Source organism: Scyliorhinus torazame, chromosome 13 (assembly GCF_047496885.1).
Source record: "Scyliorhinus torazame isolate Kashiwa2021f chromosome 13, sScyTor2.1, whole genome shotgun sequence".
Taxonomy (NCBI): Eukaryota; Metazoa; Chordata; class Chondrichthyes; order Carcharhiniformes; family Scyliorhinidae; genus Scyliorhinus; species Scyliorhinus torazame.
The window spans coordinates 179,043,409-179,068,556 of NC_092719.1; the positions used below are offsets into that span (position 1 = coordinate 179,043,409).

The 25,148-nt window shown below is 48.2% G+C and overlaps 1 protein-coding gene across 1 annotated transcript in view; it reads left to right on the top strand.

Annotated features, from left to right (window-relative positions):
* Nucleotides 1-25,148, top strand: part of LOC140388398 (FYVE, RhoGEF and PH domain-containing protein 3-like) — a 427,056-nt gene that overhangs the window by 299,374 nt on the left and 102,534 nt on the right. The window contains exons 5-6 of the mRNA XM_072472504.1: nucleotides 7,890-7,979; nucleotides 15,999-16,135. Of these exons, the coding sequence (XP_072328605.1) occupies nucleotides 7,890-7,979; nucleotides 15,999-16,135 (227 nt within the window). The remainder of the gene's footprint in view (nucleotides 1-7,889; nucleotides 7,980-15,998; nucleotides 16,136-25,148) is intronic.

Genomic DNA, 25,148 nt, shown 5'->3' on the forward strand with positions numbered 1-25,148 from the left:
GTTTTTCGAGAGGTCACTAAGATGATGGATGCAGCTAGGCAGTGGATGTTGTCTATATGGACTTCAGTAAGGCCTTTGACAAGGTCCCTCATGGTAGACTAGTACAAAAGGTGAAGTCACACGGGATCAGGGGTGAGCTGGCAAGGTGGATACAGAACTGGCTAGGTCATAGAAGGCAGAGAGTAGCAATGGAAGGATGCTTTTCTAATTGGAGGGCTGTGACCAGTGGTGTTCCACAGGGATCAGTGCTGGGATCTTTGCTCTTTGTAGTATATATAAATAATTTGGAGGAAAATGTAACTGGTCTGATTAGTAAGTTTGCAGACGACACAAAGGTTGGTGGAATTGCGGATAGCGATGAGGACTGTCAGAGGATACAGCAGGATTTAGATTGTTTGGAGACTTGGGCGGAGAGATGGCAGATGGCGTTTAATCCGGACAAATGTGAGGTAATGCATTTTGGAAGGTCTAATGCAGGTAGGGAATATACGGTGAATGGTAGAACCCTCAAGAGTATTGAAAGTCAAAGAGATCTAGGAGTACAGGTCCACAGGTCATTGAAAGGGGCAACACAGGTGGAGAAGGTAGTCAAGAAGGCATACGGCATGCTTGCCTTCATTGGCCGGGGCATTGAGTATAAGAATTGGCAAGTCATGTTGCAGCTGTATAGAACCTTAGTTAGGCCACACTTGGAGTATAGTGTTCAATTCTGGTCGCCACACTACCAGAAGGATGTGGAGGCTTTAGAGAGGGTGCAGAAGAGATTTACCAGAATGTTGCCTGGTATGGAGGGCATTAGCTATGATGAGCGGTTGAATAAACTCGGTTTGTTCTCACTGGAACGACGGAGATTGAGGGGAGACCTGATAGAGGTCTACAAAATTATGAGGGGCATAGACAGAGTGGATAGTCAGAGGCTTTTCCCCAGGGTAGAGGGGTCAATTACTAGGGGGCATAGGTTTAAGGTGAGAGGGGCAAGGTTTAGAGTAGATGTACGAGGCAAGTTTTTTACGCAGAGGGTAGTGGGTGCCCGGAACTCGCTACCGGAGGAGGCGGTGGAAGCAGGGACGATAGTGACATTTAAGGGGCATCTTGACAAATACATGAATAGGATGGGAATAGAGGGATACGGACCCAGGAAGTGTAGAAGATTGTAGTTTAGTCGGGCAGCATGGTCGGCACGGGCTTGGAGGGCGGAAGGGCCTGTTCCTGTGCTGTACAGTTCTTTGTTCTTTGGTGTTTGTGGAAGCCTGGATAAATGACATGGCAGGGTTCATTAAGTTGGAGAGGATAAAGTTTGCCTTGAGAAGGTCTGTGCAGGGGTTCTTCAGGCGGTGGCAACCGTTCCTGGACTATCTCGCGGAGCGTTAGGAGGAGGTCAGCAGCAGCAGCAACCCGGTGGGGTGGAGGGGGGGCTCTCGGTCAGGGGGGTAGCTGGGCGGGGGGGGTTCCCCAAGTGTACTTTTGAATGTTATATGGGGGGTTAATATATGTGGGAGAAACCCAATGTATCAGTCGTTTATTATTTTTGATTGTGATGTTTGTGTTCTTTTTGTTATGGGGGTTGTTATAAAAATTTTGTTGGAAAAATTTGAATAAACATATTTTTTTTAAAAAAACATTATTCTCAGAGATATTTCGTCTTGACTTACAAGCACAGTTTAGCGGGTTTAAAGGCTGCAGATGGGAAGACTAGTCAAATGTCCCACATCCAGGACAAAACCCTGACCTGATCCCCTCCAGCCCAGCCCAGCCCAGTCCCTCCTCCACCTCACCCGAGGGACCCTGTCTTGGCACCCTGGAGGCAAATGTAGGGAGGGTAGTTACCCACCTGACCTCCCTTGGAGTGCAAGATGCCAGGTTGGCACTGCCAACGAGCAGTTCCTGAATGGGTGACGGGGTGGGGATTGAGGTGGCTTTGCCAGTGATTTGGAGGGGGCTAGAACAGTATTGAGATCGGTGAGTCCTTTTAAAAATGTGCACCCTGGTCTCTGAGGAGCTGGGTTTGTCAGTAGGTTTATGCCCTGCCCATCTTGGGGCTAATATAAAGTCCGATCCTGTGGGCAGAAAAAAATTCTAAAGGCCATTGAAAGGCAGCCAACGTCACTCCTGGCATCAGCAGGAATCACTCCAGTTTCCTGCTGGCGAGAGCACTTAGTCTGCAAACAAGAGAATTGCACCCATTATGTCTGCATGAACCTCTTGATTGTGCTTAGGAATTGTAGCCTCCTGTATAGTTACGGAGAACAGGCTGAAGATGGTCAGTCTAGAGCGCTTTATTTACCCAGCACTTGAGTGCAGTACTGAAGAAGCACTTTTATTACTTTTCTTTAAAAATCCCAGTTTCCCAATGCTGGAATAGCTGTAAAGAAAGAACACCAGCAAAGAATGGATGATAGTTGCCTTGGAGGCAGAATAAGGGAGATAGGGCTTTAGTGTCGTAGAAGTGATCGGCCTGGCAGGAATAAGTGACAGCTTGCAGGAAGCAACTTAAAAGAGATGGAGCATTGGTGAAAGGGAGCCTCAAGTGAAATGGGTGGGATAAAGCAGAGCAGAGGTGCTGGGCAAGAAGCAAGAGGGAGACCTTAAATGGTTGAGGCAGCAGAAACCGTGATGGAGTGGGCACAGACTTTTACAATGGTGGACAAGAACTTAAAGCAGGATGGGAGTATAATGTCTCCCCAGATTTATCGAGTCAGACGACGTGCAGAACATAATTCTGCTTCTGCATCCTCGGGTCTTAAAGGGAGTGACTGCAGTGATAGTAATTCCAGTTGGTTGTAATCTTCCAAAATTCCCTAGATTTTAGGAAACAGTAAATATAACAACACTATTCAAGAGGAGGGATATAGAAAGCAGAAAACAATAGCCCAGTTAGTCTCCCGTCTCTCGTTGCGAAAATGTTAAAATCCATTATTAAAGAGATAATTGCACAGCATTTGGCAAATAATAATACAATCAATATGGTTTTGTGAAAGGGAAATAGTGTTTTACAAATTTATTATCATTCTTTGAAGATGCACATAGCAGGGTGGATAAAGGTGAACCAAAAGATGTGGTATATTTGTATTTCCAAAAGTCATTGGTAAGGTGCCACGTAAAAGGTTGCCGCAGAAGATAAGAGCTCATGGTATTGGAGGCGATAAATTAGCATGGATAGAGGACTGACTAACTGGCAAGAAAGTGTGTGTTGGGATAAATGGATCATTTTTAGGTTGGCAAACTGTAACCAGCAGACTGCTGCAGCTATTAATGTTAGTGCTTCAACTATTTACGATCTACATGAATGACTTGGATGAAGGTCATACTGTATTGTAGTCAAATTTGTTCTTGATACAAGGATAGGTAGGAAAGCAAGTTGTGAGCAGGATGCAAAGGGCAAACATTTGGCAGATGGCGCACAATGTGAGAAAATGTGACTTTGTCCTCTTTGACGGGAAGAATAGAAAAGCAGAGTATTAGTTAAATAGAGAGAGACCACTGAAAGGTGCAGTGCAGAGGGATCTGGGTGTCCTTTACATGAATCACATAACCACACAGGTACAGAAAATTTGGAAAGCAAATTGAATGCTGGCCTTCATTGCAAGGGAGTTGAAAGTATAAACGTAGGGAAGTTTTGTTACAACAATGCAGCACGTTGGGGCGACTACAACTGGAGTACTGTGTAAGTTAAGGCAAGATATACTTACCTTGGAAACAATTCCAAGAAGGTTCAATTGGCTTATTCCGAGGATGAAAGGGTTGACTAATGAGGAAAGGTTGAGCAGGTGGGGCCTACACTGTTTGGACTTTAGAAGAATGAGAGGTGATCTTGTTGAAATGTACGATTCTGAGGGGCTTGACTGGGTAGATGCTGAGAGGAGTAACCTCTCATGGGGCAATCTAGAATTAGGGGATAGAATCATAGAATCATAGAATTTACAGTGCAGAAGGAGGCCATTCAGTCCATCGTGTCTGCATTGGCCCTTGGAAAGAGCGCACTACTTAAGCCCATACCTCCACCTTATCCCCCATACCCAGTAAACCCACTAACCCTTTTCTGGACACTAAGGGAAATTTAGCATGACCAATCCACCTAACCTGCACATCTTTGGACTGAAGGCGGAAACCGGAGCACCCGGAGGAAACCAACGCAGATACTGGGAGAACGTGTAGACTCATCACCGACAGTGACCCAAGCCGGAAATCGAACCTGGGACCCTGGAACTGTGAAGCAACAGTGCTAATCACTGTTCAACCGTGCTGCTTTAAGATAGAATCTTAAGAATAAGAGTCTCTCTGTTTAAGACATAGATGGGAGGAATTTATTTTCTGCAGATTGTTAGTTCTTGGAATTCTCTTCCACAGGGAGCTATTGAGGCTGGGCCATTGAATATATTCAAAGAAAAGTTAGACAGAGTTTTGATTGACATGGGAATCAAGGCTGATGGGAAACAGGCAGAAAGGTGGGGTCACAGTCAGATTAGCTATGACCTCATTGAACGGTGGTTCAGGCCCGATGGGCCAAAAGGTCTACTCCTGTTGCTAATGATCTTATGGTCTGGGTGTTTGCAATTGCCATATGTTGACATACGGTTTTCCGATACAGGAAATTAGATTGATACAGACAGGAAATGTACACTATAAGCAAGAGATTGTTTGAGGAATGTCTGCGGCATCTGTACACTTTGGTGCATTTGTTGCATTTTCCCTGTAACACTACATAGGATTTGTAAATTACCCTATTGAGCTAGATTGTAGCAGACGTCAGGTGGATATGGACTGATTATGGGTACCTATATGTTAAATGCAGTTTAATATGGTAAGCGATGCACTTTTCAGTTGAAGCAATATGGAAAGGCAGTGCAATCACAATTCACTATTTTGATGGTGGGTGTAGGAACAAAGGGACCTTGGGATGAATAGTCACAAATTCTTGTAGATGGCAGAACAAGGCTGCATTTGACCAATTGTAGCATTAAGGAACCCTAGTAAAACTGGAGTCAATGGAAATCAGGGGGAAAACTCTCCGCTGGTTGGAGTCTTACCTAGCACAAAGGAAGATGGTTGTGGTTGTAGGAGATTAGTCATCTCAACTCCAGGACATCACTGCAGGAGTTCCCCAGTGTAGTATCCTAGGCCCAACCATGCCAACTCACAGTAGCAGCAGGGTGTACCATCTAGCAAGATGCACTGCAGAAATGCAGCAAGGATCACGAGACAGCACTTCCCAAACACACCATCACCATCGAGAAGAGCAAAGGCTGCTGATACATGGCAACCCCACCAACTCGAGATCCCCTCCAAGCCACTCACCACCCTGAATTGGAAATATATTGCTGTTACTTCACTGTCGCTGGGTCAAAATCCTGGAACTCCTTCCCTAACAGCACTGTTGGTGTACCTACACCACATGGACTACAGTGGTTCAAGAAGGCAGCTGCCCACCACCTTCTTGAGGGCAATGAGGGATGGGTAATGAATGCTGGCCTTGCCAGTGATGCCCATATCCATTGAATTATTTTTTTTTTAAAAGAAGGCATTTAATAAAGTGTTTGGTTTCCTTGGCTTTTTAAACGGGGACATCAGAACATGCACATCTTGCACTTTTTATACAAATCACTAGTTAAGCCTCAGCTGGAATTCTGCCCACAGTTGTCACAATTTAGGAAGGGAGCTGAGGCTTTGCGGAGGGTACAGAGGAAACTTTCCACCTTGATGGCAGGACTGAATGGCTTCAGTTTTGTGAAGAGTTTGGAGAAGCTGGGATTTTTCTCCTGAGAGCAGAGAAGATCAAAGGAAGACCTAATATACTATCCAACATGGAGAGCTGTCGATAGAACAAGTAGACAGGAACTGTTTCCTCTAACATGTAGATCGGTTACCAGAGTCAATGGATTTAAAATGTTTGGCAAATAAATAAAAGGGAAATGAGAATTTTGGACAGAAGGTTCGGATCAGGAACATACTACCTGAAAGGGTAATTGAATCGGATTCATTGAAACGTCAAAAGGCAATTGTTTATGTACTTACTGGGAGCTATTTAGAGCATAATGGAGAAAACGCTACACGGGGCATCTCATTTCAAATGGGCTCCTTGTGTGCTTTGATTCTGTGATTCAACAATCCGCTTTGTTTTTGTGATTGTAGATTTAACCCCAAGTGTATCCCAAAGTTGGATCTGCTTGTCATCGCTTATGAATTAGTGGCACAGCCATGTTAGTATATCCTACTGTGGGGTGTGAAAGGGGAAGTGAATGACTCAGCTAACAATACTGAACTCATGGTGTGGTGGTGGTAAAACACCTGATAAAACAGAAATTATTATCTGGTCTTGTCTTTGCCTTCATTGTTCAGCTAACACTGGACTCGATTCTCCGGTCCCCCAGCCTCGTGTTTCTCAGCAGCAAGCTGTTCGCTGGCGGGGGAGTTTCTGTCTTCCCGCTGCTTGTTAATGGGATTTTCCTTGAAGCCACCCAATGCCGCCGGGAAAAGTGGATCCCAACAGCCAGAGAATTCCGGCCTGTATCTCTTTTAGGCTTGGCTTAATCCTATTCTGGAGGAAATAAAAGGCAGTCAGTTCATGATTAAAATTTTATCTTGATTTATCATAGTCTGAATTATCTAAAACATGAAAAGCTTCAGCTCAACTCTCACCTTTTAGTTACCAGTGTGATTAGCCATGTCAACATGATGGAGGACAGCATTGCATTAATAGAACCCAGACCTTTCTGTCTGGATTGTCAGAGACCGGATGTACGACCCAAGATGTGCATATGGACCCTGCAGAAGTCCCAATATGCTGACCTCCATGGGAATCGCCTGAGAAGTTTGAACATCCGATGGGCGATTGCCCTGCTCTCTGGCACCCTCTACAAATGTCTCTGATTCCGAGCTAGTGTTAGAGACTTGGCACAACTCTGTGGGACAGACCTGAATAAGTATTCTGGAAATATTAGACAGAAAAACCCTGGTCTAGCTCCTGAGTGACTATAAAATTGATTTCCCCCCCCGCCTCTGAAGATGTGGAAAGAAATGTGGCGCAGTGCCTAGGCATGGAAAAGGTCTGGCTGTAGCCAAGAATCGGAAGTTCAAATTTCCTGTGCAATTCCCACGGAGGTCAGATCATCAGCATTCTGCAGGGTCTTGATGTGCATCTTGGGTCATACGCCCAGTCTCCGATGATCCAGAGACCTGAAGGATCTGGGCTATTATATTTACATAATCCCATGCTAACAGAATTTTGTGTTTGGAAACTTGCTGTATATGAAAGACATCTGCGACTATTTCAGTGCCTGAACATGCAGTGGCATGGCTTAGGCATTGATCCAGAAACATGGCTATGTAGTAAGAACCAGCAGTGATCGCAAGATACGGGACATGTGTCCAGATGTGACAAAGGGGAAGAATGTATGGCAGTTGACGGGGAATGAACTTTGCATTGTTCAGGGGACGGTGTTTCGGATCATGGCTGATTGTATGGGATAGACACGGGCTGGAACTAGCTTACGGGACAAAGTAAAAGCAGAGCTGGGACATGAAGCACAGAGTGAAAAGAGGAGAGAACATGGTCTGAGGGCGGGAATTTACATTAATACAGGAAAAATAGTTCTTCAGCTTTAACGCTCCACTTCACATTGATTTCCTCTCAATATCAGGCTCAGTAACTCCTGAAATCTTTTACATATAACATAATCAGCAATTAATACTTAAATAAATGTAATCTGAGGGAGAAAGTTAGCAACTATAATGCATTCTTAACCTTACAATCATCAGCTCCAATATTTTTGAACTTCCACCCAGTGAAATGCTGCAGTAATTTATTTTTCCAAATTAATGGTTGTATTTTGTATATTTCATTTTTCACAAATTAAAATCGTCGACTTAATATTTACGTTTCTTCCTACCAGTGCACAGATCCAGAGAAGTTATACAAAATTGCAAATGAACTTCTGCTCACAGAAGAAGCCTATGTGAAAAGACTTCACCTTCTGGATCAGGTAATACAAAACATTTACTGGATTCAACATGTAGTAAAATATGTTTTACGGTATTTATTTGTATGTTGCTTTGAGATGCTTAAAGAAACTTTTTATTTTGTGATTGTTACCTGAATTTGGCCACAAGGAGATTCAGACAGGCTTGGTGAGTGGACATGAATATGGCAGATGGAATATAATGTGTAAAAATGCTGGGAAAAATAGAAATGCTGAGTGTTTCTTAACTGGGGCGCAATTGGGAAATGTTAATGTCCAAAGGGATGTGGGTATTCTTGTTCACGAGTCATTGAAAGACAACATGCAGGTGCAGCAACCAATTAGGAAGGCAAATAGTCTGCTGGCTTTTATTGCACGGGAGATTGAGTAGAGGAGCTAGGAGGTCTTGCTGCGGTTGTATAGAGTCTTGGTGAGACCACGGCTGGAGGATTGGTCTCCTTACCAAGGGAAGGATAGACTGCCATAGAGCATGTGCAACAAAGTTCACCAGACTAATCCCTGGGATGGTGAGATTTTCCTACGAGGAGAGATTGAGGAGACTGAGCCTGTATTCCCTAGATTTTAGAAGAATGAGAGGTAACCTCATTGAAGTGTACAAAATTCGTACAGGGCTCGAAAGGACAGATGCAGGAACAACGTTTCCCCTGGTTGGGTGTCCAGAACAAGGGGCCACTGTCTCCGAATAAGAAGTAGGTTATTTCAGACTGTGATGAGGAGGAATTTCTTCAGTCAGACTCCAGAGGGTGGTAAATATTTGGATGTTTCTACCCCACTCAGTCATTGAATGTGTTCAAGGCAGATATTAATAGATCTCGGGGTACCAATGACATCAAGGAATATGGAGATAGTGCGGAAGGATGGCACTGAGGTAGCAGATCAGCGGTGATCTAGTTGAATTGCAGAGCAGGCTCAAGGGGCCACATGGCCTACTCCTGTTCCTGTGTACAAAGAGTTTGTCAACGTAACAGGAAATAGCTGAAACGGGTCACAAAAGTCTTCTAATACTTCAAAAAAGCAGAGAAAGATGCTCGGAGGCTACCGGAGATGGAAGAACACAGACAGATGTTACTTGAAAGTTGGCCCTGTATCTTTTCTACAGGCTAGTTGGTTAATGAAGTGTTTCAGACCCACGTCATGTTCTTGTGAATGTCACAATTTTAAAATTACAGGCGAATATAATACTGTAATTAAATAGTGAGATCGATAGCACAATTCTGACTATTCTCTGGATAAAGTAAATAATCTGAGAACTGAATCTGTCATTCTTTTAAAATAGACTGTTTGTAGGGTTTCCCCTGAAGCAATTATGATCGCTAAAGAATAATTTGGGGGATTTGTGTCAATGCAATTATGTCTCTGTGGTAGTCACCACTGTTGTATTATATTGTATATATGGGTATTACGGTAAGGCCCCTGTACTACAGGTACGGGGGTAGATCCCTGCCTGCTGGCTCCGCCCAGGAGGCGGAGAATAAATGTGTGCGCTCTCCGAACAGCAGCCATTTTGTAAGCTGCTGTAGGAGGCCACACATCTGTGTAATAAAGCTTTGATTACATTCTACTCTCGTCTCGTCGTAATTGATAGTGCATCAATTTATTATGCAGAGATTTTTCAGAGATTGACCTCTGCATCAAGCCGGATCGCCTGCAGCTGCATCCTCAAGCAGACAACGCCAAAAACAACTTCCAACATTGGCTAGCTTGCTTTGAAGCATACATCGGGTCTGCACCAGACCTAATCTCAGAAGCACAGAAGCTCAGGATTCTGTACACACGGCTGAGCTCTAACGTTTTTCCCCTCGTCCAGGACACGCCTACCTACACAGAGGCCATGGCACTACTGAAGGAGAATTACGCTCAGCAGATGAACAAGATCTACGCCAAGCACCTCCTATCCACACGGCACCAACTTCCCGGTGAGTCTGCGGAAGATTTCTGGTGTGCCCTGCTCGCCCTGGTGAGAGACTGTGACTGCCAGGCCGTTTCGGCCACTGAACATTCGAACCTGCTAATGAGAGACGCGTTCATTACGGGCATAGGGTCTGATGACATCCGCCAGCGCCTCTTAGAAGGGTTCCACGCTTGACCTCGCGGCGACCAAGAAACTAGCGCTCTCTCTCTCACGGTCGCCTCACGCAATATGCCCCCGACCGCACGGCCCACTCCCCCTGTGCATCGTGGGCCCCGCCAGCGGCCACCCCATCGTGGACCCCATCAGCGATCGCCCTCAGCCAACCCCACGCCTGCGCCGCGCGGCAGCCAACCAACCCCGGGGGACGCAAGTGCTCCTTATGAAAACAGACAAAACACCCCTGGTGGCGCTGCCCGGCGCGGAGCGCGCTCTGCAAGGCCTGTGGCAAGAAGGGACATTTTGCTGCAGTGGGCCAGGCCCGCTCAATCGCCGCTATTGTCCCGGTACCCCCACGTGCGGCCAGTGGGCACCGCCATCTTGCTCCACTCATAAAATGTGCGGACCGTGGGTGCCACCATCTTGCTTTCCTCAGAAAGCAAGCACGGTAGCATTGTGGATAGCACAATTGCTTCACAGCTCCAGGGTCCCAGGTTCGATTCCGGCTTGGGTCACTGTCTGTGCGGAGTCTGCACATCCTCCCCGTGTGTGCGTGGTTTCCTCTGGGTGCTCCGGTTTCCTCCCACAGTCCAAAGAGGTGCAGGTTAGGTGGATTGGCCATGATAAATTGCCCTTAGTGTCCAAAATTGCCCTTAGTGTTGGGTGGGGTTACTGGGTTATGGGGATAGGGTGGAGGTGTTGACCTTGGGTAGAGTGCTCTTTCCAAGAGCCGGTGCAGACTCGACGGGCCGAATGGCCTTCCTCTGCACTGTAAATTCTATGATAACCAATGGGCACCGCCATCTTGCCTTGCCCCAGGACATGTGCGGCCCGTGGGCGCCGCCATCTTACCCGCCTCAGGACTTCATCGCCTGCAACTGCTGACGACCAGCCGCGTCTCGCCTCGGTCACGATCGACCAGTCTCGACCGCACAATCTCGCGGCCACTTCGACAAAGGTGAAGGTCGACGGGCACAAGATATCCTGCCTTCTGGACTCCGGGAGCACTGAGAGCTTCATCCACCCCGATACGGTAAGGCGCTGCTCCCTCGCGGTACACCCCGCTAACCAAAGAATCTCCCTGGCCTCCGGATCCCACTCCGTGGCAATCCGGGGTACTGCGTCGCCACCCTCACTGTCCAGGGCGTAGAGTTCAGCGGCTTCCGGGTCTACATACTCCGCAACCTCTGCGCTGTCTTGCTACCCAGCCTGGACTTCCAGTGCAACCTCCAGAGCCTAACCCTGAAATTTGGGAGCCCCTACCACCCCTTACTGTTTGCGGCCTCACGACCCTTAAGGTCGACCCGCCTTCCCTGTTTGCAAACCTCACCCCGCATTGCAAACCCGTCACCACCAGGAGCAGACAGTACAGCGCCCAGGACAGGACCTTCATCAGGTCTGAGGTCCAGCGGCTGCTGCGGGAAGGTTTCATCGAGGCCAAGTGGTAGTGATGAAAACTGGGGAGAAAAACATGATGGTCGTTGACTACAGTCAGACCATCAATCGGTACACGCAGCTCGACGCTTACCCCCTCCCACGCATATCTGATATGGTCAATCAGATTGCACAGTACCGGGTCTTCTCGACAGTGGACCTGAAATCTGCCTACCACCAGCTCCCCATCCGTCAGGCGGACTGCCCATACACTGCGTTTGAAGCAGGCGGCCACCTTTACCATTTCCTTAGGGTCCCCTTCGGCATCACCAACGGGGTCTCGGTCTTTGAACGGGAGATGGACCGAATGGTTGACTGGTACAGGTTGCGGGCCACTTTCCCGTACCTGGACAACATCACCATCTGTGGCCACGACCAGCAGGACCACGACGCTAACTTTTCCAAATTTCTCTACACCGCCAAACTCCTCAACCTAACTTACAACAAGGAGAAGTGTGTGATCAGCATGAACCGATTTGCCATCCTCGACTATGTGGTTCAGAACAGAGTTCTAGGGCCCGACCCCGATCGCATGCGCCCCCTCATGGAACTCCCCCTCCCACACTGCCCCAAGGCCCTTAAACGATGCCTGGGGTTCTTTTCGTATTACGCCCAGCGGGTCCCAAACTATGCGGGTCCCAAACTATGCCGAGGGCTCACCAGGCCTTCGACCGTATCAAGGCCGACATCGCCTAGGCCGCGATGCACGCTCCCCTTCCAAGTCGAGAGCGATCCATCAGACGTCGCTCTGGCTGCCACCCTCAAGCAGGCAGGCAGGCCCGTGGCATTCTTTTCCCGCACCCTCCATGCCTCCGAAATTCGGCATTCCTCCGTCGAAAAGGAGGCCTAAGCGATCATTGAAGCTGTGCGACATTGGAGGCATTACCTGGCCGGCAGGAGATTCACTCTCCTCATTGACCAATGGTCGGTTGCCTTCATGTTTAACAAGACACAGCGGGATAAGATCAAAAATGATAAAATCTTGAGGTGGAGGCTCGAGCTCTCCACCTACAATTACGACGAGCTGCGCCAGTACCTACTCAACAGGGGCATTGTCTCGAGCAGGATGACCAGCTACAACCTCCGGGGAAACTGGCAGGTGGAGCAGGAGAATGGGACGGCCTGGAGGGCCGTCCAGCTGGCCCTACGGTCCAGACCTCTCCCGACCTACCGCTGGCAGGAGGTCCTCCCGGACGCACCTCACTCCATTCGGTCGCTCCGCGGCCAACAAAATCCCCCATGAACGTCTCTTTGCCTTCCCCAGGAAGTCCACCTCCAGAGTTTCGCTCCCAACGTGGCTGGCAGCTCCAGGACCTGTTGTCCTCCGCAAGCACGTGCGGCTCCACAAGGCGGACCCGTTGGTTGAAAGAGTACAGCTACTCAATGCAAACCCGCAGTACGCCTATGTAGCATACTCCGACGGCTGGCAAGACACAGTCTCCCCCAGGGATCTGGCACCAGCTGGGCCCCCCCTCCCCCAGTACTGGCGCCACCCTCCCCTCCCCCGGCGCACCCCACCACAGCCCCCGCTCCAGGACAATTCGTCCTCCCCTTGCTCCCACCCGGGGATGAAGAGGATTTTGACACGCTCCCGGAGTCACCGAAGACCAAGCCAACGCCTGAGTCGCCACCATCACTGCGGCGATCTCAACGACAGATCAAGGCGCCCGATCGTCTAAATTTGTAACCTTCACTGTAATTTTAAAACCAATCTGTATGTATATAGTTTTCCACCACCCCCGCTGGACTCATTTTTAATAAGGGGTGAATGTGGTAGTCACCACTGTTGTATTATATTGTATATGTGGGTATTACGGTAAGGCCCCTGTACTACAGGTACGGGGGTAGATCCCTGCCTGTTGGCTCCGCCCAGGAGGCGGAGTATAAATGTGTGTGCTCTCCGAACAGCAGCCATTTCGTAAGCTGCTGTAGGAGGCCACACATCTCTGTGTAATAAAGCCTCGATTACATTCTACTCTCGTCTCGTCGTAATTGATAGTGCATCAGTCTCCATGTGTGAATGCACAGGCACAATTTATCATTAACTCTTCTCTATTCAAGTGCATGATTCTGCATCAAACTAATGGGCAAGAAAAGGCCATCAAATCTGCCGCACATTATCACAGCTTTCCCACCCTCTTCCCACCAAGTCTTCCCACCCTCACAGCCATTTAATATCCTGGGAGAGGGAAAAAGAATTTACAAGTCAAAGGCAGACGTGGTCAAAAATACACTGGAAATTTCCTCTCTGACCTTCTTCGGCAATCAGATCCAGTCCAGGAAATCACCCAAACCTAGGGCGCGATTCACCCCAAAAATATCAAAGTTCATTGATGGCGGGTTTTTCGGAGAGTTTCCCGCCGGCTCTGCTGGCAAGATTCCCACCGCTGATTAATCACATTTTGTCTCCTTTTTGGACCGTGGGGAGTTTCTCGCCGGTTCAGCCCACACTCCGGATTCTTTTCAGCGCTGGGAAGCTGAACCCTGCGATCGGGCAGCCGTTTTGAAAGGGTGCCCCGATTCCTAAGTGAGCTACACCCCCCACCCATGGGTAATGTTACCCCCCACACATATGGGCACTACCCCACACCCCCCTAGTGATCATGCCCCCCCCCGCAAGCCTCCTTCCAGAACCCCCTCCCTTCCAGGGCCTCCACCTGTCAACCCCCACCCCGTTCCCCTGGAGGCTTCAAACCCCCTGCACCACCACCCTTTCATGGGCATGCCCTCCTCAGGCCACGGCCCTTGGCAGTGCCACCCTGGCACTCGGGCACCATTGCACTGCCACTCTGGCACCCGGACAGTGCTCCAGCTAGCTTGGCAGTGCCAAGGTGCCAGCTGGCATTGCCACGGTCCCCACCCTCCGGTGGAAGGCCAGGAAGCCACCCTGCATTGACCATGGCCAACAAAGGGCCTCCGGTGGCCTGGGAGCCCCCCCAGGTGCTGCACTGCCTGGTCCACATACTTGTGGACCAGCACTCATTGGTGCCCGGCTGCAGCCTTCCTGGGGTGGCCGATGAATCGAGGGAGACTGGTGTATCGTGAGTAGGGAGGCCGTAAGTATGTTTAAGACCTATTTTCCCGAGTGTCATTTAGTCCTGCCCTTTTTGGGCGGAGTTCCAAATCCAAAGACTCTTGGGATTTAGGTGAATCCCGCAAGGTATGGAGACTGCCAGGAAGCCTGTGTCACCCGACATTCACCGGCCACATTGTGCTCTCGCTCAAGTGCAACGTGGCCAGGGAATCGCGCACCTAGTGCTGTTTATTAAGTCTATTGATGTAATCTATTGAGAACATCAAATTAAACTTTTCATATTGCAATGATTTTTTCCATTTTTATCTTTGGAGGCATCTCTCTTACAAACTGTTTCAATTACATAAACTGCCTCTCGCTTGTCAAAAGCTCATTAGCATTTCTAATTAAATCTAATTTTTTAATTCTGACTGAATTATGATAATACAAATTACGTGATGAGGTTGCATCAGCCAATATGTGGCAACAATGCACAAGTAACTTTTTAAAATTGGTTCAACAGGCTCCAGGTGCAGAATGTATTGTCTGGCAATGCTGTGGATAAGGGATTCGAAAAATTCAGAATCTGCGGAGTTCTGTTGTCTCTGCAAAGCTCTTATTGATGCTGATTTTCCTCTTGATGATTTACATATCCAGTATTTGTTTTAAGCTTGACCACTTTTTATTTTATATGGCCCCCTTCCTCCCACACTGCTGGAAACAAATGTGTTTACTGGACGACGGTCCTGGCATCTTTTGATGGTGGGGTTCAGTCTGGGGGTTGCATTTTCCTGTACATATATAATACATATACACTAGTAACTGTGCTATATATATATATATATATATATACACAATATATATATATATATACACATATACACAAGTAACTGTGCTGTAAGTAATGAACTCCATTGTAAAATTTGTATCAAATTCTAAAATGCATTGTTTATAATTTTGTGTTGTAAATGTTACGGTGCTTGAAACATTATTGAGCATTTTGTCTTGAAGCCATCATGAAGGTCAGGAGTTCAGTATTTATAAATGCAAGCCCTTCCCCATTGGGCCTGTAAAATTGGCTGTGAATTCCCTACTCTACTGCACACATGTCTCCAATTATATGGACATGTCAGCATGGTCCTTCATCTTTCAGGATTTGTCATCCTTATAAGTTCAATGGAGATGGATGGCAAGAGTCTGTGGTTAGAGAAATCGCCCCATGTGTAGTGCATGGCTATACGCCAAGGGTGTATTTAATTAAAATCAATAATTTATCAAAAGTTTATCCAAGACCACTTGTTAAGGTAAATAGATTTAGATTGAGTAACTTAGAAATTTCTTTTTTTTGTCTGTCACAACAGAAATAATGGCTTTTTAGATAAAGATTGCTTCAGTATTTCATACCAGAATTTGTAAACTATCCTCTTTTTGTATAAAACGATCAATTTCTATCTGTTCCAGTCCACGCACATCATTACATCAGTTATTGTGCCTGCTCTTTATTTAGGTGTTTTGCGCTAAATTAAATGAAGCTGGCATTCCACAAGATGTGATTACTGGGATCTTCTCAAACATCTCCTCGATCTATTGCTTTCATGGGGAATTTCTATTACCAGGGTTAAAGAAAAGAATTACAGAAGAATGGTGAGTAATGGAAATAAGCTTCAAGATGTGGGAGATCAAAACTGCAGCCAAGTTGGAAACATTGAGGGTGTGTTGCTTGCAATTAACTTCATATGCTTCATTTTTATGATCAACTCATGAGTGTGTGAGAAGAAAGATTTAAATTGCACATTATCTGATGTCTTTTATTAATCTTTTTAATATGTACAAGATTGTTTAAAGAACATTATTGTCAGGGCTAAGCAATGGTTTCTGCTGTATGTTTCAAAATCAGGCCTCTATAATAAATATATATATATTTATACATGTGTGTATATGTATGTGCATGTATATATAATACATATTGTTTATATATTATATAAATATAATATAAAGAATTTACGGGCAGGATTTATCAATCATGTCTTTGGATAGCTGAGGAGGGCAGCTAGCTGAACTTACTGGTCCCGCCACTGTCAACCCGTTGACAGCACCCCTTGTGGCCGGGAAACCGGTGAGCCGGCATGGGACCGGAATATCCTGTCGGCGTGAACAGCCGGTAAATCGGGCCCTACAAAAAGGGAGGAAGGTATTTGGTGGTCAACAGTAAATGTACACTGGGTATTAAAAGATACAAACAGAAAATTATTTGAAGGTCCTGCGGGGACAAAAGGTCAAGGACCAGGGACAACTGAGAACTACAATAAATAAAAAAGAACATTTCTTGGGGTAATAACTCTTCGTAGAATTTGGACATTATGTTGATATTTGTCAATTTCTTTTATGCCTCAAAAATCCTTTCAGCTACTTTAGCTAGTAAAAGCTCAGGCCCGTGTTTAATATATATCCATGTGAAGTGTGTGCTCAGTGTACCACATGAGATTATATTTAACCCATTATTTGTGCCAGTTGTGTTAACCACTAGCATTCATAGAATCTTGGAACTTTTGCATAGAAGGATGACGTTGGGCCATAATGCCTGTCACAGCACTTTGAATGAGCTCATCCTATTTAGTCCCACACCCCAGCTTCCTCCTCGTCACCCTCCAAATTAATCCTCTTCAATTACATATTCAGTTGCCTTATGAACATTCTTGCGCAATTGGCTTCCACCATTCATTCAGGTAATGCATTCCCCATCTTTAAAAAACACTTCATGAAATGAATGAAATGAAAATCACTTATTGTCACAAGTAGGCTTCAAATTAAGTTACTGTGAAAAGCCCCTAGCCGCCACATGCCGGCGCCTGTTCGGGGAGGCTGGTACGGGAATTGAACCGTGCTGCTGGCCTGCCTTGGTCTGCTTTCAAAACCAGTGATTTAGCTCTGTGCTAAACCAGCCCCTCCATCTCGTCCTTTTGTCAATTATTTTAAATCTATGACTTCTGATTGCCCCATTTGACAGAGGTTCTCCCTCTTTGCTCTGTCAAAACCGCTTACAATTTTGACAGCCTCTATATTAGGTTGCCACTGTAAGGAGGAAAATCCCATCTTTACCTTCATGCCAGGGCAAGTTGGCAAGATTGGACACATAATTTGAGTAAACAGGTTGTGTGCTAATAGATACTGTATTATCTGAGTCACCATCCTCCAGATGAGACACTAATCAAGATCCTATTTGTTCAGGAACATATTGAGCATAAGATAGACAGTCAGACGCATTGTAAAAATTAAAGGAGCGATTCCGCGAGCATGTGGTGCCCGGCGCAGATGTGGGCGCAACAGGTGAATCGTGCACTAGCCCCAAATCTGGATCCCCGCCGGGCACGAAAACGCACACAAGTCACCAGACTTCTTTCGCCCAGCACAATCTGGATCGCGCCCAGCAAGGGAAAGATCCAGATCTGCACATTTAAATGAGCCTTACGCTTAGTACTGGTCTCCACACTACGTGGGCCAGTCATAACGGAGCCTCCCAGGTGGCCCTTGGGTGGTCGGGGAAAGGGAAGGGTGGCACTCTCCTGGCACCTGGGCACCTTGTCACTGCCAGCCTGACACCCTCACAGTGCAACCCGGGAACCTGGGCAGTCCTGGGTGGCATTGCCAGGGTTCCAGGTTGGCAGTGTCAGCGTTCGGGCCTGGGGGAGCTTGAGGGGGGGAGGGGGGGTCCCAGGGCCTTCACAAGGTTGACAGGGAATGAGGGGGGTCCAAAAAAGTGAGGGCAGGGCGGGAAGGGGAAAAATGGCACCCCAATCTCCGAGGAGCCTTGAAACCCGTCAGCAGGAAATCCCTCTAAGTGTGATCTTGGTGGGGAGAAACTCCCCGAGGCCAAAACAAAATGGTAATGTGCTGTTGGAAAGCAGGAAGTTTGTCGGTGCTGCAGCCTCCAAGAAACACCCTGCTAAACGCACTGTTCAGCGGACTCTAACTCGAGTCCGCTGAATCGTGCCCCACATCTTCTTTACTTCAGAAAACATTGAGGTAATAATACAGTTTGGCTTCGGATACCAGCAGCAGCTAAACATAACTATCTATACACAAGCTCTTTGTGGCTGAACTGAAAACCCGCGCAAACCCCCGGTGCTTCACATGCACATGTGCCCTTTTGTTAACGCCATCCGTACACAGAATCAAACTGGAAGATTCTTATTAATACACTCCAAAACGTTTCCCACTTAAATTTCAATTCCCCTAAGGGAGAAACAACAAACATCACAATACACATGTCGCCACTAGTACGTCAGTCTTTCAGGAACTTTGCGACTACGTTGTGATCTGTGTGACTCAATTGACACTGGTGAGTTGACCTGGACTTGAGGGTGCAGAAGTAGATTGATTGTGAGTGCAAGGAAGTCCTTCAACCTCTCCAGGAGTAGCATCCAGCGGATGTCCCTGGCCCCTGAACAATAGGACCCACTTCCTGTCAATATTTCCACAGCAGCATTTCCTTCTGCTGTGTAATCCGGAAACTCAGCTGCCTCAAAGAGTCGTGGCTAGACAAATGTGATCTTGGTGTCTGGAGATGACCTTTCTATTCGTCAGCTTCACCACTAATGCTAATGGACCACTTTGGTTCAGAATAACTTCAGACAGCCATCGTTGGTTACTGCTGAAATTCCTGGCATAAACACGGTCATCCGGATTGAAAGGCCCCTCCTTCGCAATGTAGTCATGCCTCTCCTTCTGCTTCTCCTGTCTCCTTCCCACTCTCGATTTGACATCTGGATGTAGCAGATCCAGGTGAGACTTTGGCTTCCTACTCATCAACATTTCAGCCGGTGAAAGTCCTGTTTGTCGTTTTGTGGCGAGAAATGGTCCTCAACAGCTCGCTCTACTAAACCATTTGAAACTGGATGAAAAGGAGCAGGACGCACATAAACTCTGAGAACGTTGTCCCATTATCAGACACTAGAGAATCCAGCAAGCCATGAATTACAGAAACGTTGCTTGGCTTCTCTATTGCAATGGAAGCTGGAATGTTGCCCGTGATGTGTACTTCTAACCTCTTAGCAAGCACATCCACAATGGTTAGAAACATATGATCCATAAAAGGTCCTGCAAAATCCACAGGAAGTCTAGGCTAGGTACAATTAGGCCACTCCACTGATGGAGTGACCTTGCTAAACTTTTCATTCGTGAGGCACCCGGATGAGCCGCATGGACATCTATGAATTTCACATGACTAAGGGTGGAACGAACACTCTAGCTCCCCAAAGAATGCAACCATCCTGCACGCTCAGCTCACCATGCATTTTGCATATGGTCTCAGTTCCTCATCATTTATAACAGGGGGCCAAACCTGCATAAGGAATCTTCTCACCTGGGACAAACCTGGATCCCTGTCTGTCCACTGTTTAATCTGTTTGGTATTCACAGAAGAATTTAAAAGTCGTTCAAGCAAGACAATTGCCTGCAGAGGAAATCCTGTCTTGGTTGGCATGTCCGGTCAGGGAAGATGACTCAGTCCGTCTGTTTTTGCATTGTCCTTCTCTGCCCTGTACACGACGTTGTACTGGCAGGCTAACAATGTGAGAGCCCAGCACTGTAATCTCACCGAGGCCACAGGAGGAATACATCTGGATTCCAAGGCTCATCAATGGATGGTGCTCTGTACATATGGAGAATTAACAACCATCATGATGCTGATGTGGAGAGGGTGGTGTCTGATCACAGTGACCAGCTTGTGTCTTTGGAGGCGAGGCGGCAATGCTGGGAGCGGCCCATAAATTGTTGAACGCGAGAGTGATGACCAGGAGGACCGATCCAGGTGGCAAAATCTATGAATATTTAGATTGCCGAATGGATTCTAGGGTACAAGTGTGCCCGACAACGCTGTGAAGATGTTCTGGAAGCTGGTCGGGGAGGATGTCTTCAAAATAATCCGGGTCCACCCGGATAGCTGGGTCAGAGGCCGAGAGCTGGAGAACCGCCTCGGGCGGTGATCAGCCAGATGCACACGTTTCCGGAGAAAGAGCAAATTTTGAGCTGGGCAAAATCCACACGAGACTGTAGCTGGGAGGGTCATCGGATCCATCAGGACATTGGGCATCCAGTTTCCAGAAAAAGGCTTTCGGGATGGAGATTGGGATGGTCTGGAATACAAACGGGAACCTTGGCAGAATGTTCATTTTTACTCCAAAGTCAGGTGTAACGTGTCCCATCTCCTGAAGTCCTCCCTAACCTCCTCCACTAACCAGGTTCCACTTGTGCATTGTCGCCCACTCTCCCATTCCCTGAACCCCCAAATACCTGAAGCTGCCCCCGGCCACCCTAAATGGCAACGCGCCAAGATTGGCTCCCCGACCTGCTGCATTCACCAGAAACGCCTCATTCTTTCCGACATTTATCTTATAGCCCGAAAAGGCCCCGAACATCTCTAATAAGCCCATAATTCTCCCCATATTCTCCAATGGGTCTGATCCGAACTGCTGCAGGTCATCTGCGTAAAGCGACACCCGGTATTCCTTACTCTTCCTCGCAATCCCCTGCCATTCTACTGACCCTCTAAGGACCATTGCCAAGGGCTCTATTGCCAGCGCGAACTGCAGCGGCAACAGCGGACACCCCAGCCTTGTTCTCCTATGCAACCCGAAGCTCCGTGAACTCATCTCGTTTGTCCATACATTCGCCGCCAGGGCCACATACATGCCACAAACTTTAGCCCAAACCTTCCCAGAATCTCAAACAGGTACCGCCACTCCACCCTATCCATAGAGACCACTACCTCCGGTACCAGTCCCTTTGGGGTCCTTTTCACACTTAATAAAGAACAAAGAACAATACAGCAGAGGAACAGGCCCTTCGACCCTCCAATAATCGCCTAATATTACTGGAAAGGTACCTGCCCTTTACGATACCCGTTTGGTCCTATGTGACCACCTCCGGAACGCATCCTTCCATCCTCCCCACCATTAACTTGGCCAACACTTTCACATCCGTGTTTAACAGTGATATGGACCTGTATGACCCACACTCCAATAGGTCCTTCCCTTTCTTCAAGAATACTGTGATCGATGCCTGGGTCAGTGTTTCCGGTAGCTCCCCCTTTTCCAATGCCGCGCTAAACAGCCCCAGCAAATGTGGTGCCAACTCCATCACAATCTTTTTATAGAACTCCGCTGGGTAACCGTCCGATCCCGAGGCATTCCCCAACTTCATCCCTTTTATACTATCCATCATTTCTCTCAGCCCTCGCGGTTCCTCCAGCAGCTGCCTCCTCTCCAATTCCAGCCTTGGGAATTCCAGCTCGTCCAGAAACTGCCTCATATCCCCTTCCTCACCACCCAGATCGGTCCTTTCTAACTTCTCATAATACTCCCTGAACACCTTGTTAATCTTCCTTGGCGCCAACACTATCTCCCCTTTCCCTCTCCGTACCCTCAGGGATTCTCTGGACGCGTCCTGCCTCTAGCTGATGGGCTAGCATATTGTTCGCCTTCTCTCCACATTCTTAATGCAGCCCCCTCGCCCTTGGTAGCTGCCCCACAGCCTTTCCCGTAATCAACCTATCGAACTGCCCCTGTAACCTCTTTCCTTCCACCAACCTCACCTTGGTAGGGGCACTCGAATATTTCCTGTCCACCTTGACTATTTCGTCCAACAACCATCCAAACTCCTCCACTCCTCCCTCCTCCTTCTATCTCTATGCACCTTAAACAAGGTAACCTCTCCCTGAACCACCGCCTTCAACACCTCCAAAAATGTGGCCGCTGATACGTCCCCAGTTTGTTTCACCTCCTGGATCTGTTCTCCTGCCCCTCGACCAATGCCCTTAGCAACTTACAACGGTCCGCCAGGATCTCTAACAGTTACCTCAACTCCACCTGGTCAAACGCCTTCTCCGCCTCCACCCAATAACTGTGATCGGACATTACCTTCTCCATCTCCGGGATCTGTGAACCCTGTGCCTCCAGACACTCAACTCTCTCCATCGATCCTTTCAGGGATGATCCCGCTCCCTCGATGGCCTTCGACCAGTCTTCCTGCATCAACTACTACATCTGGGGTTTTCCAACTTGCGACAACCCTTCCCCCGCCGCCATCTTCCCAATTGCTAATGTGCCACAGGTCTCCTCCTTTTCTTTGTCCAGGTCTTAACCTTTTTCTGCTGGGTCTGGTAACCAATAGACATGCTGCTCACGGGGGGTAACTTCTCGTCCACACCTTCAGCCACACTTTCCTGTCGAAATTACCCCACTTGTGGGTAAAACAAGCTCAAACCAACGCCTTTGAGTCCGAGCTGCCCTGTGTGCGACCACTCACTCCATGGCCACCAGAAGCCATTATTTCTATGGATGTGGAGAAGGCGTTTGACTGGGTGGAGTTGAGGTACTTGTTTAAGGTCCTGGCACGGTTCGGGTTTGGGCCAACATTCATCTCCTGGGGAGGTGTGCAGACCTGGGAACCTTGCCTTTAAACTGGCCAAGCCGAGATTTAGATATCTTGATATTCAGGTGGCTCAGGACTGGGCCACGATGCACAAATGGAATTGGCTAGCTTGGTGGATGGGGTGAGAGAGGACCTGAAGAGGTGGGGTGCTCTCCTTGGTGGGTAGACAGCAGAGTATAAAAATAAACATTCTCCCGAGGTTTGTGTTACTGCTTCAGTCCTGTCATGATATACATCAGCATATCATGGTGCAATCACACACACACTGATGGACATACAGTAGGACCAACCAGCATACACAACATCGCAGCCAATCACCAGTGAGAGCACACACACTATAAAGACAGGGGACACCAGAGTTGCCGCTCATTCTAGCAGCAGCCAGCTCAGAGCACAGAGCTCACAGCCTGCCTTTCAGACATTCACCATGTGCTGAGTGCCTCACCTCGATAATGATAGGACAGGGTCCACAGATGAGCTGGTAATGCACATACCCAAGCTTACAGTATGTTATTACAGTTGAGTTGTTAATAAAATAGAGATTCACCATCTCCAGCCGTGTTGACCTGTTTGTAGACCAGAACACCCAACACGACACAGTTCCAGGAGTGGACGCATACTAGTCCCTGTGAGACCGACCTGCAACTTATCAGCAATCCGCCATCCTGCAGCATGGAGAACATCAACCTGCCGCCGCCGCTACGCGTTGCTGGCAATCTCGGGGTGAATTGGAAGCTTTTTAAACAGCGCTTCCAGCTCTTCCTAGAGGCCACAAACAGGGAGAATGCATCGGACACCAGGAAAATTGCCCTTCTTCTCTCCATGGCAGGGCAACACGCCATCCACATCTTTAACTCCCTTACATTCGTGGAAGGCGAGGACAAAACCAAATACAAGACGGTGCTCCTAAAATTTGATGAACACTTCAGCGTTGAAGTTAACGAAAGCTTTGAAAGCTTCCTGTTCCATCAGCGCCTGCAGGGTAAGGACGAGCCTTTCCAGTCTTATTTAACACACCTCCGCATCCTCGCGCAGTCCTGCGGCTATGGGCCCACCTCTGACTCCATGATACGCGACCAGATAGTTTTCGGGGTCATGTCGGACACCCTGCACCAGCAGCTCCTTAAAATCAAGCAACTCACCCTAGCGACGGCCATCGAGACCTGCGTCCTGCATGAGAATGCCACCAGCCGGTACTCGCACATCCAGGCGGCTGAAACAGCACGGCAGGAGACCCACGAGGCGGAACGGGTCCAGACGATCGAGTACCTCCCGGCCCACGGCCCGGAGGAGGCGGCCATTGCGCGCGCTTTCCGAGGCCTCCCACGCTAGTACGTGCCAAAAGAGGGGACGTTGACGTGGAGGAACGCGATGCGCAGGCGCGCACTACGCAAGACCGCACCGCACATGCGTGGTGGCGCAACGAACGCACTGACGTCATGACGTGCGGCAACTGTGGCTCCGCCCATTTAAAGCGGCAATGTCCGGCCAAAGCGCGACAATGCCTACGCTGTGGCAGGCTTGGCCACTATGCTGCCTGCTGTCGAGCACCTCAGCCTGCCAACTCGCAACAGTTTAACCAGCCTCACAGAAATGTTCGGGCAATTCTACCCACGTTCACCGAGTCCGATCCTGACATCATACAGACCAGTGACACTGAGGACAGGGAGCCTTTCGCATTGCTGTCATCAACAAGAACAAGCTGTCCCCGAGTCGAACGCACCAGCCGCTGTCGGTGCACAGCACTGATCCGGACGACGAGTGGTGTGCCACCCTGACGGTCAACCGATCCCAGATCACATTCCTCCTGGACACTGGTGCTTCCACAAATCTCCTCGCATGGTCAGCACTTCAAACCCTGAGGGTCAAGCCAGCAATTCTTCCATCCATCTGTCAACTGGTCGACTATAATGGCAACGTCATTCCCGCCACGGGGTCGTGCCAACTCGAGGTGACGCACAACTTGCGTAAAGCCATCCCACCCTTCGAGATCGTGGGCTCGTCAAAGGATTCTCTACTAGGCGCACAGGCGTGCAAACTCCTCCACCTCGTTCAGCGAGTACACTCTCTCTCTCTCTCTCTCTCTCTCTCCAGAAGGCACGTCTGACTTCCAAGATGCGGAATTCAGGGCGCAACTAAACTCAATCTTCTCTCACAACCAGGATGCTTTCGAGGGCCATGGGTACACTGCCCTACACATACAAAATCCTGCTCAAACAGGATGCCA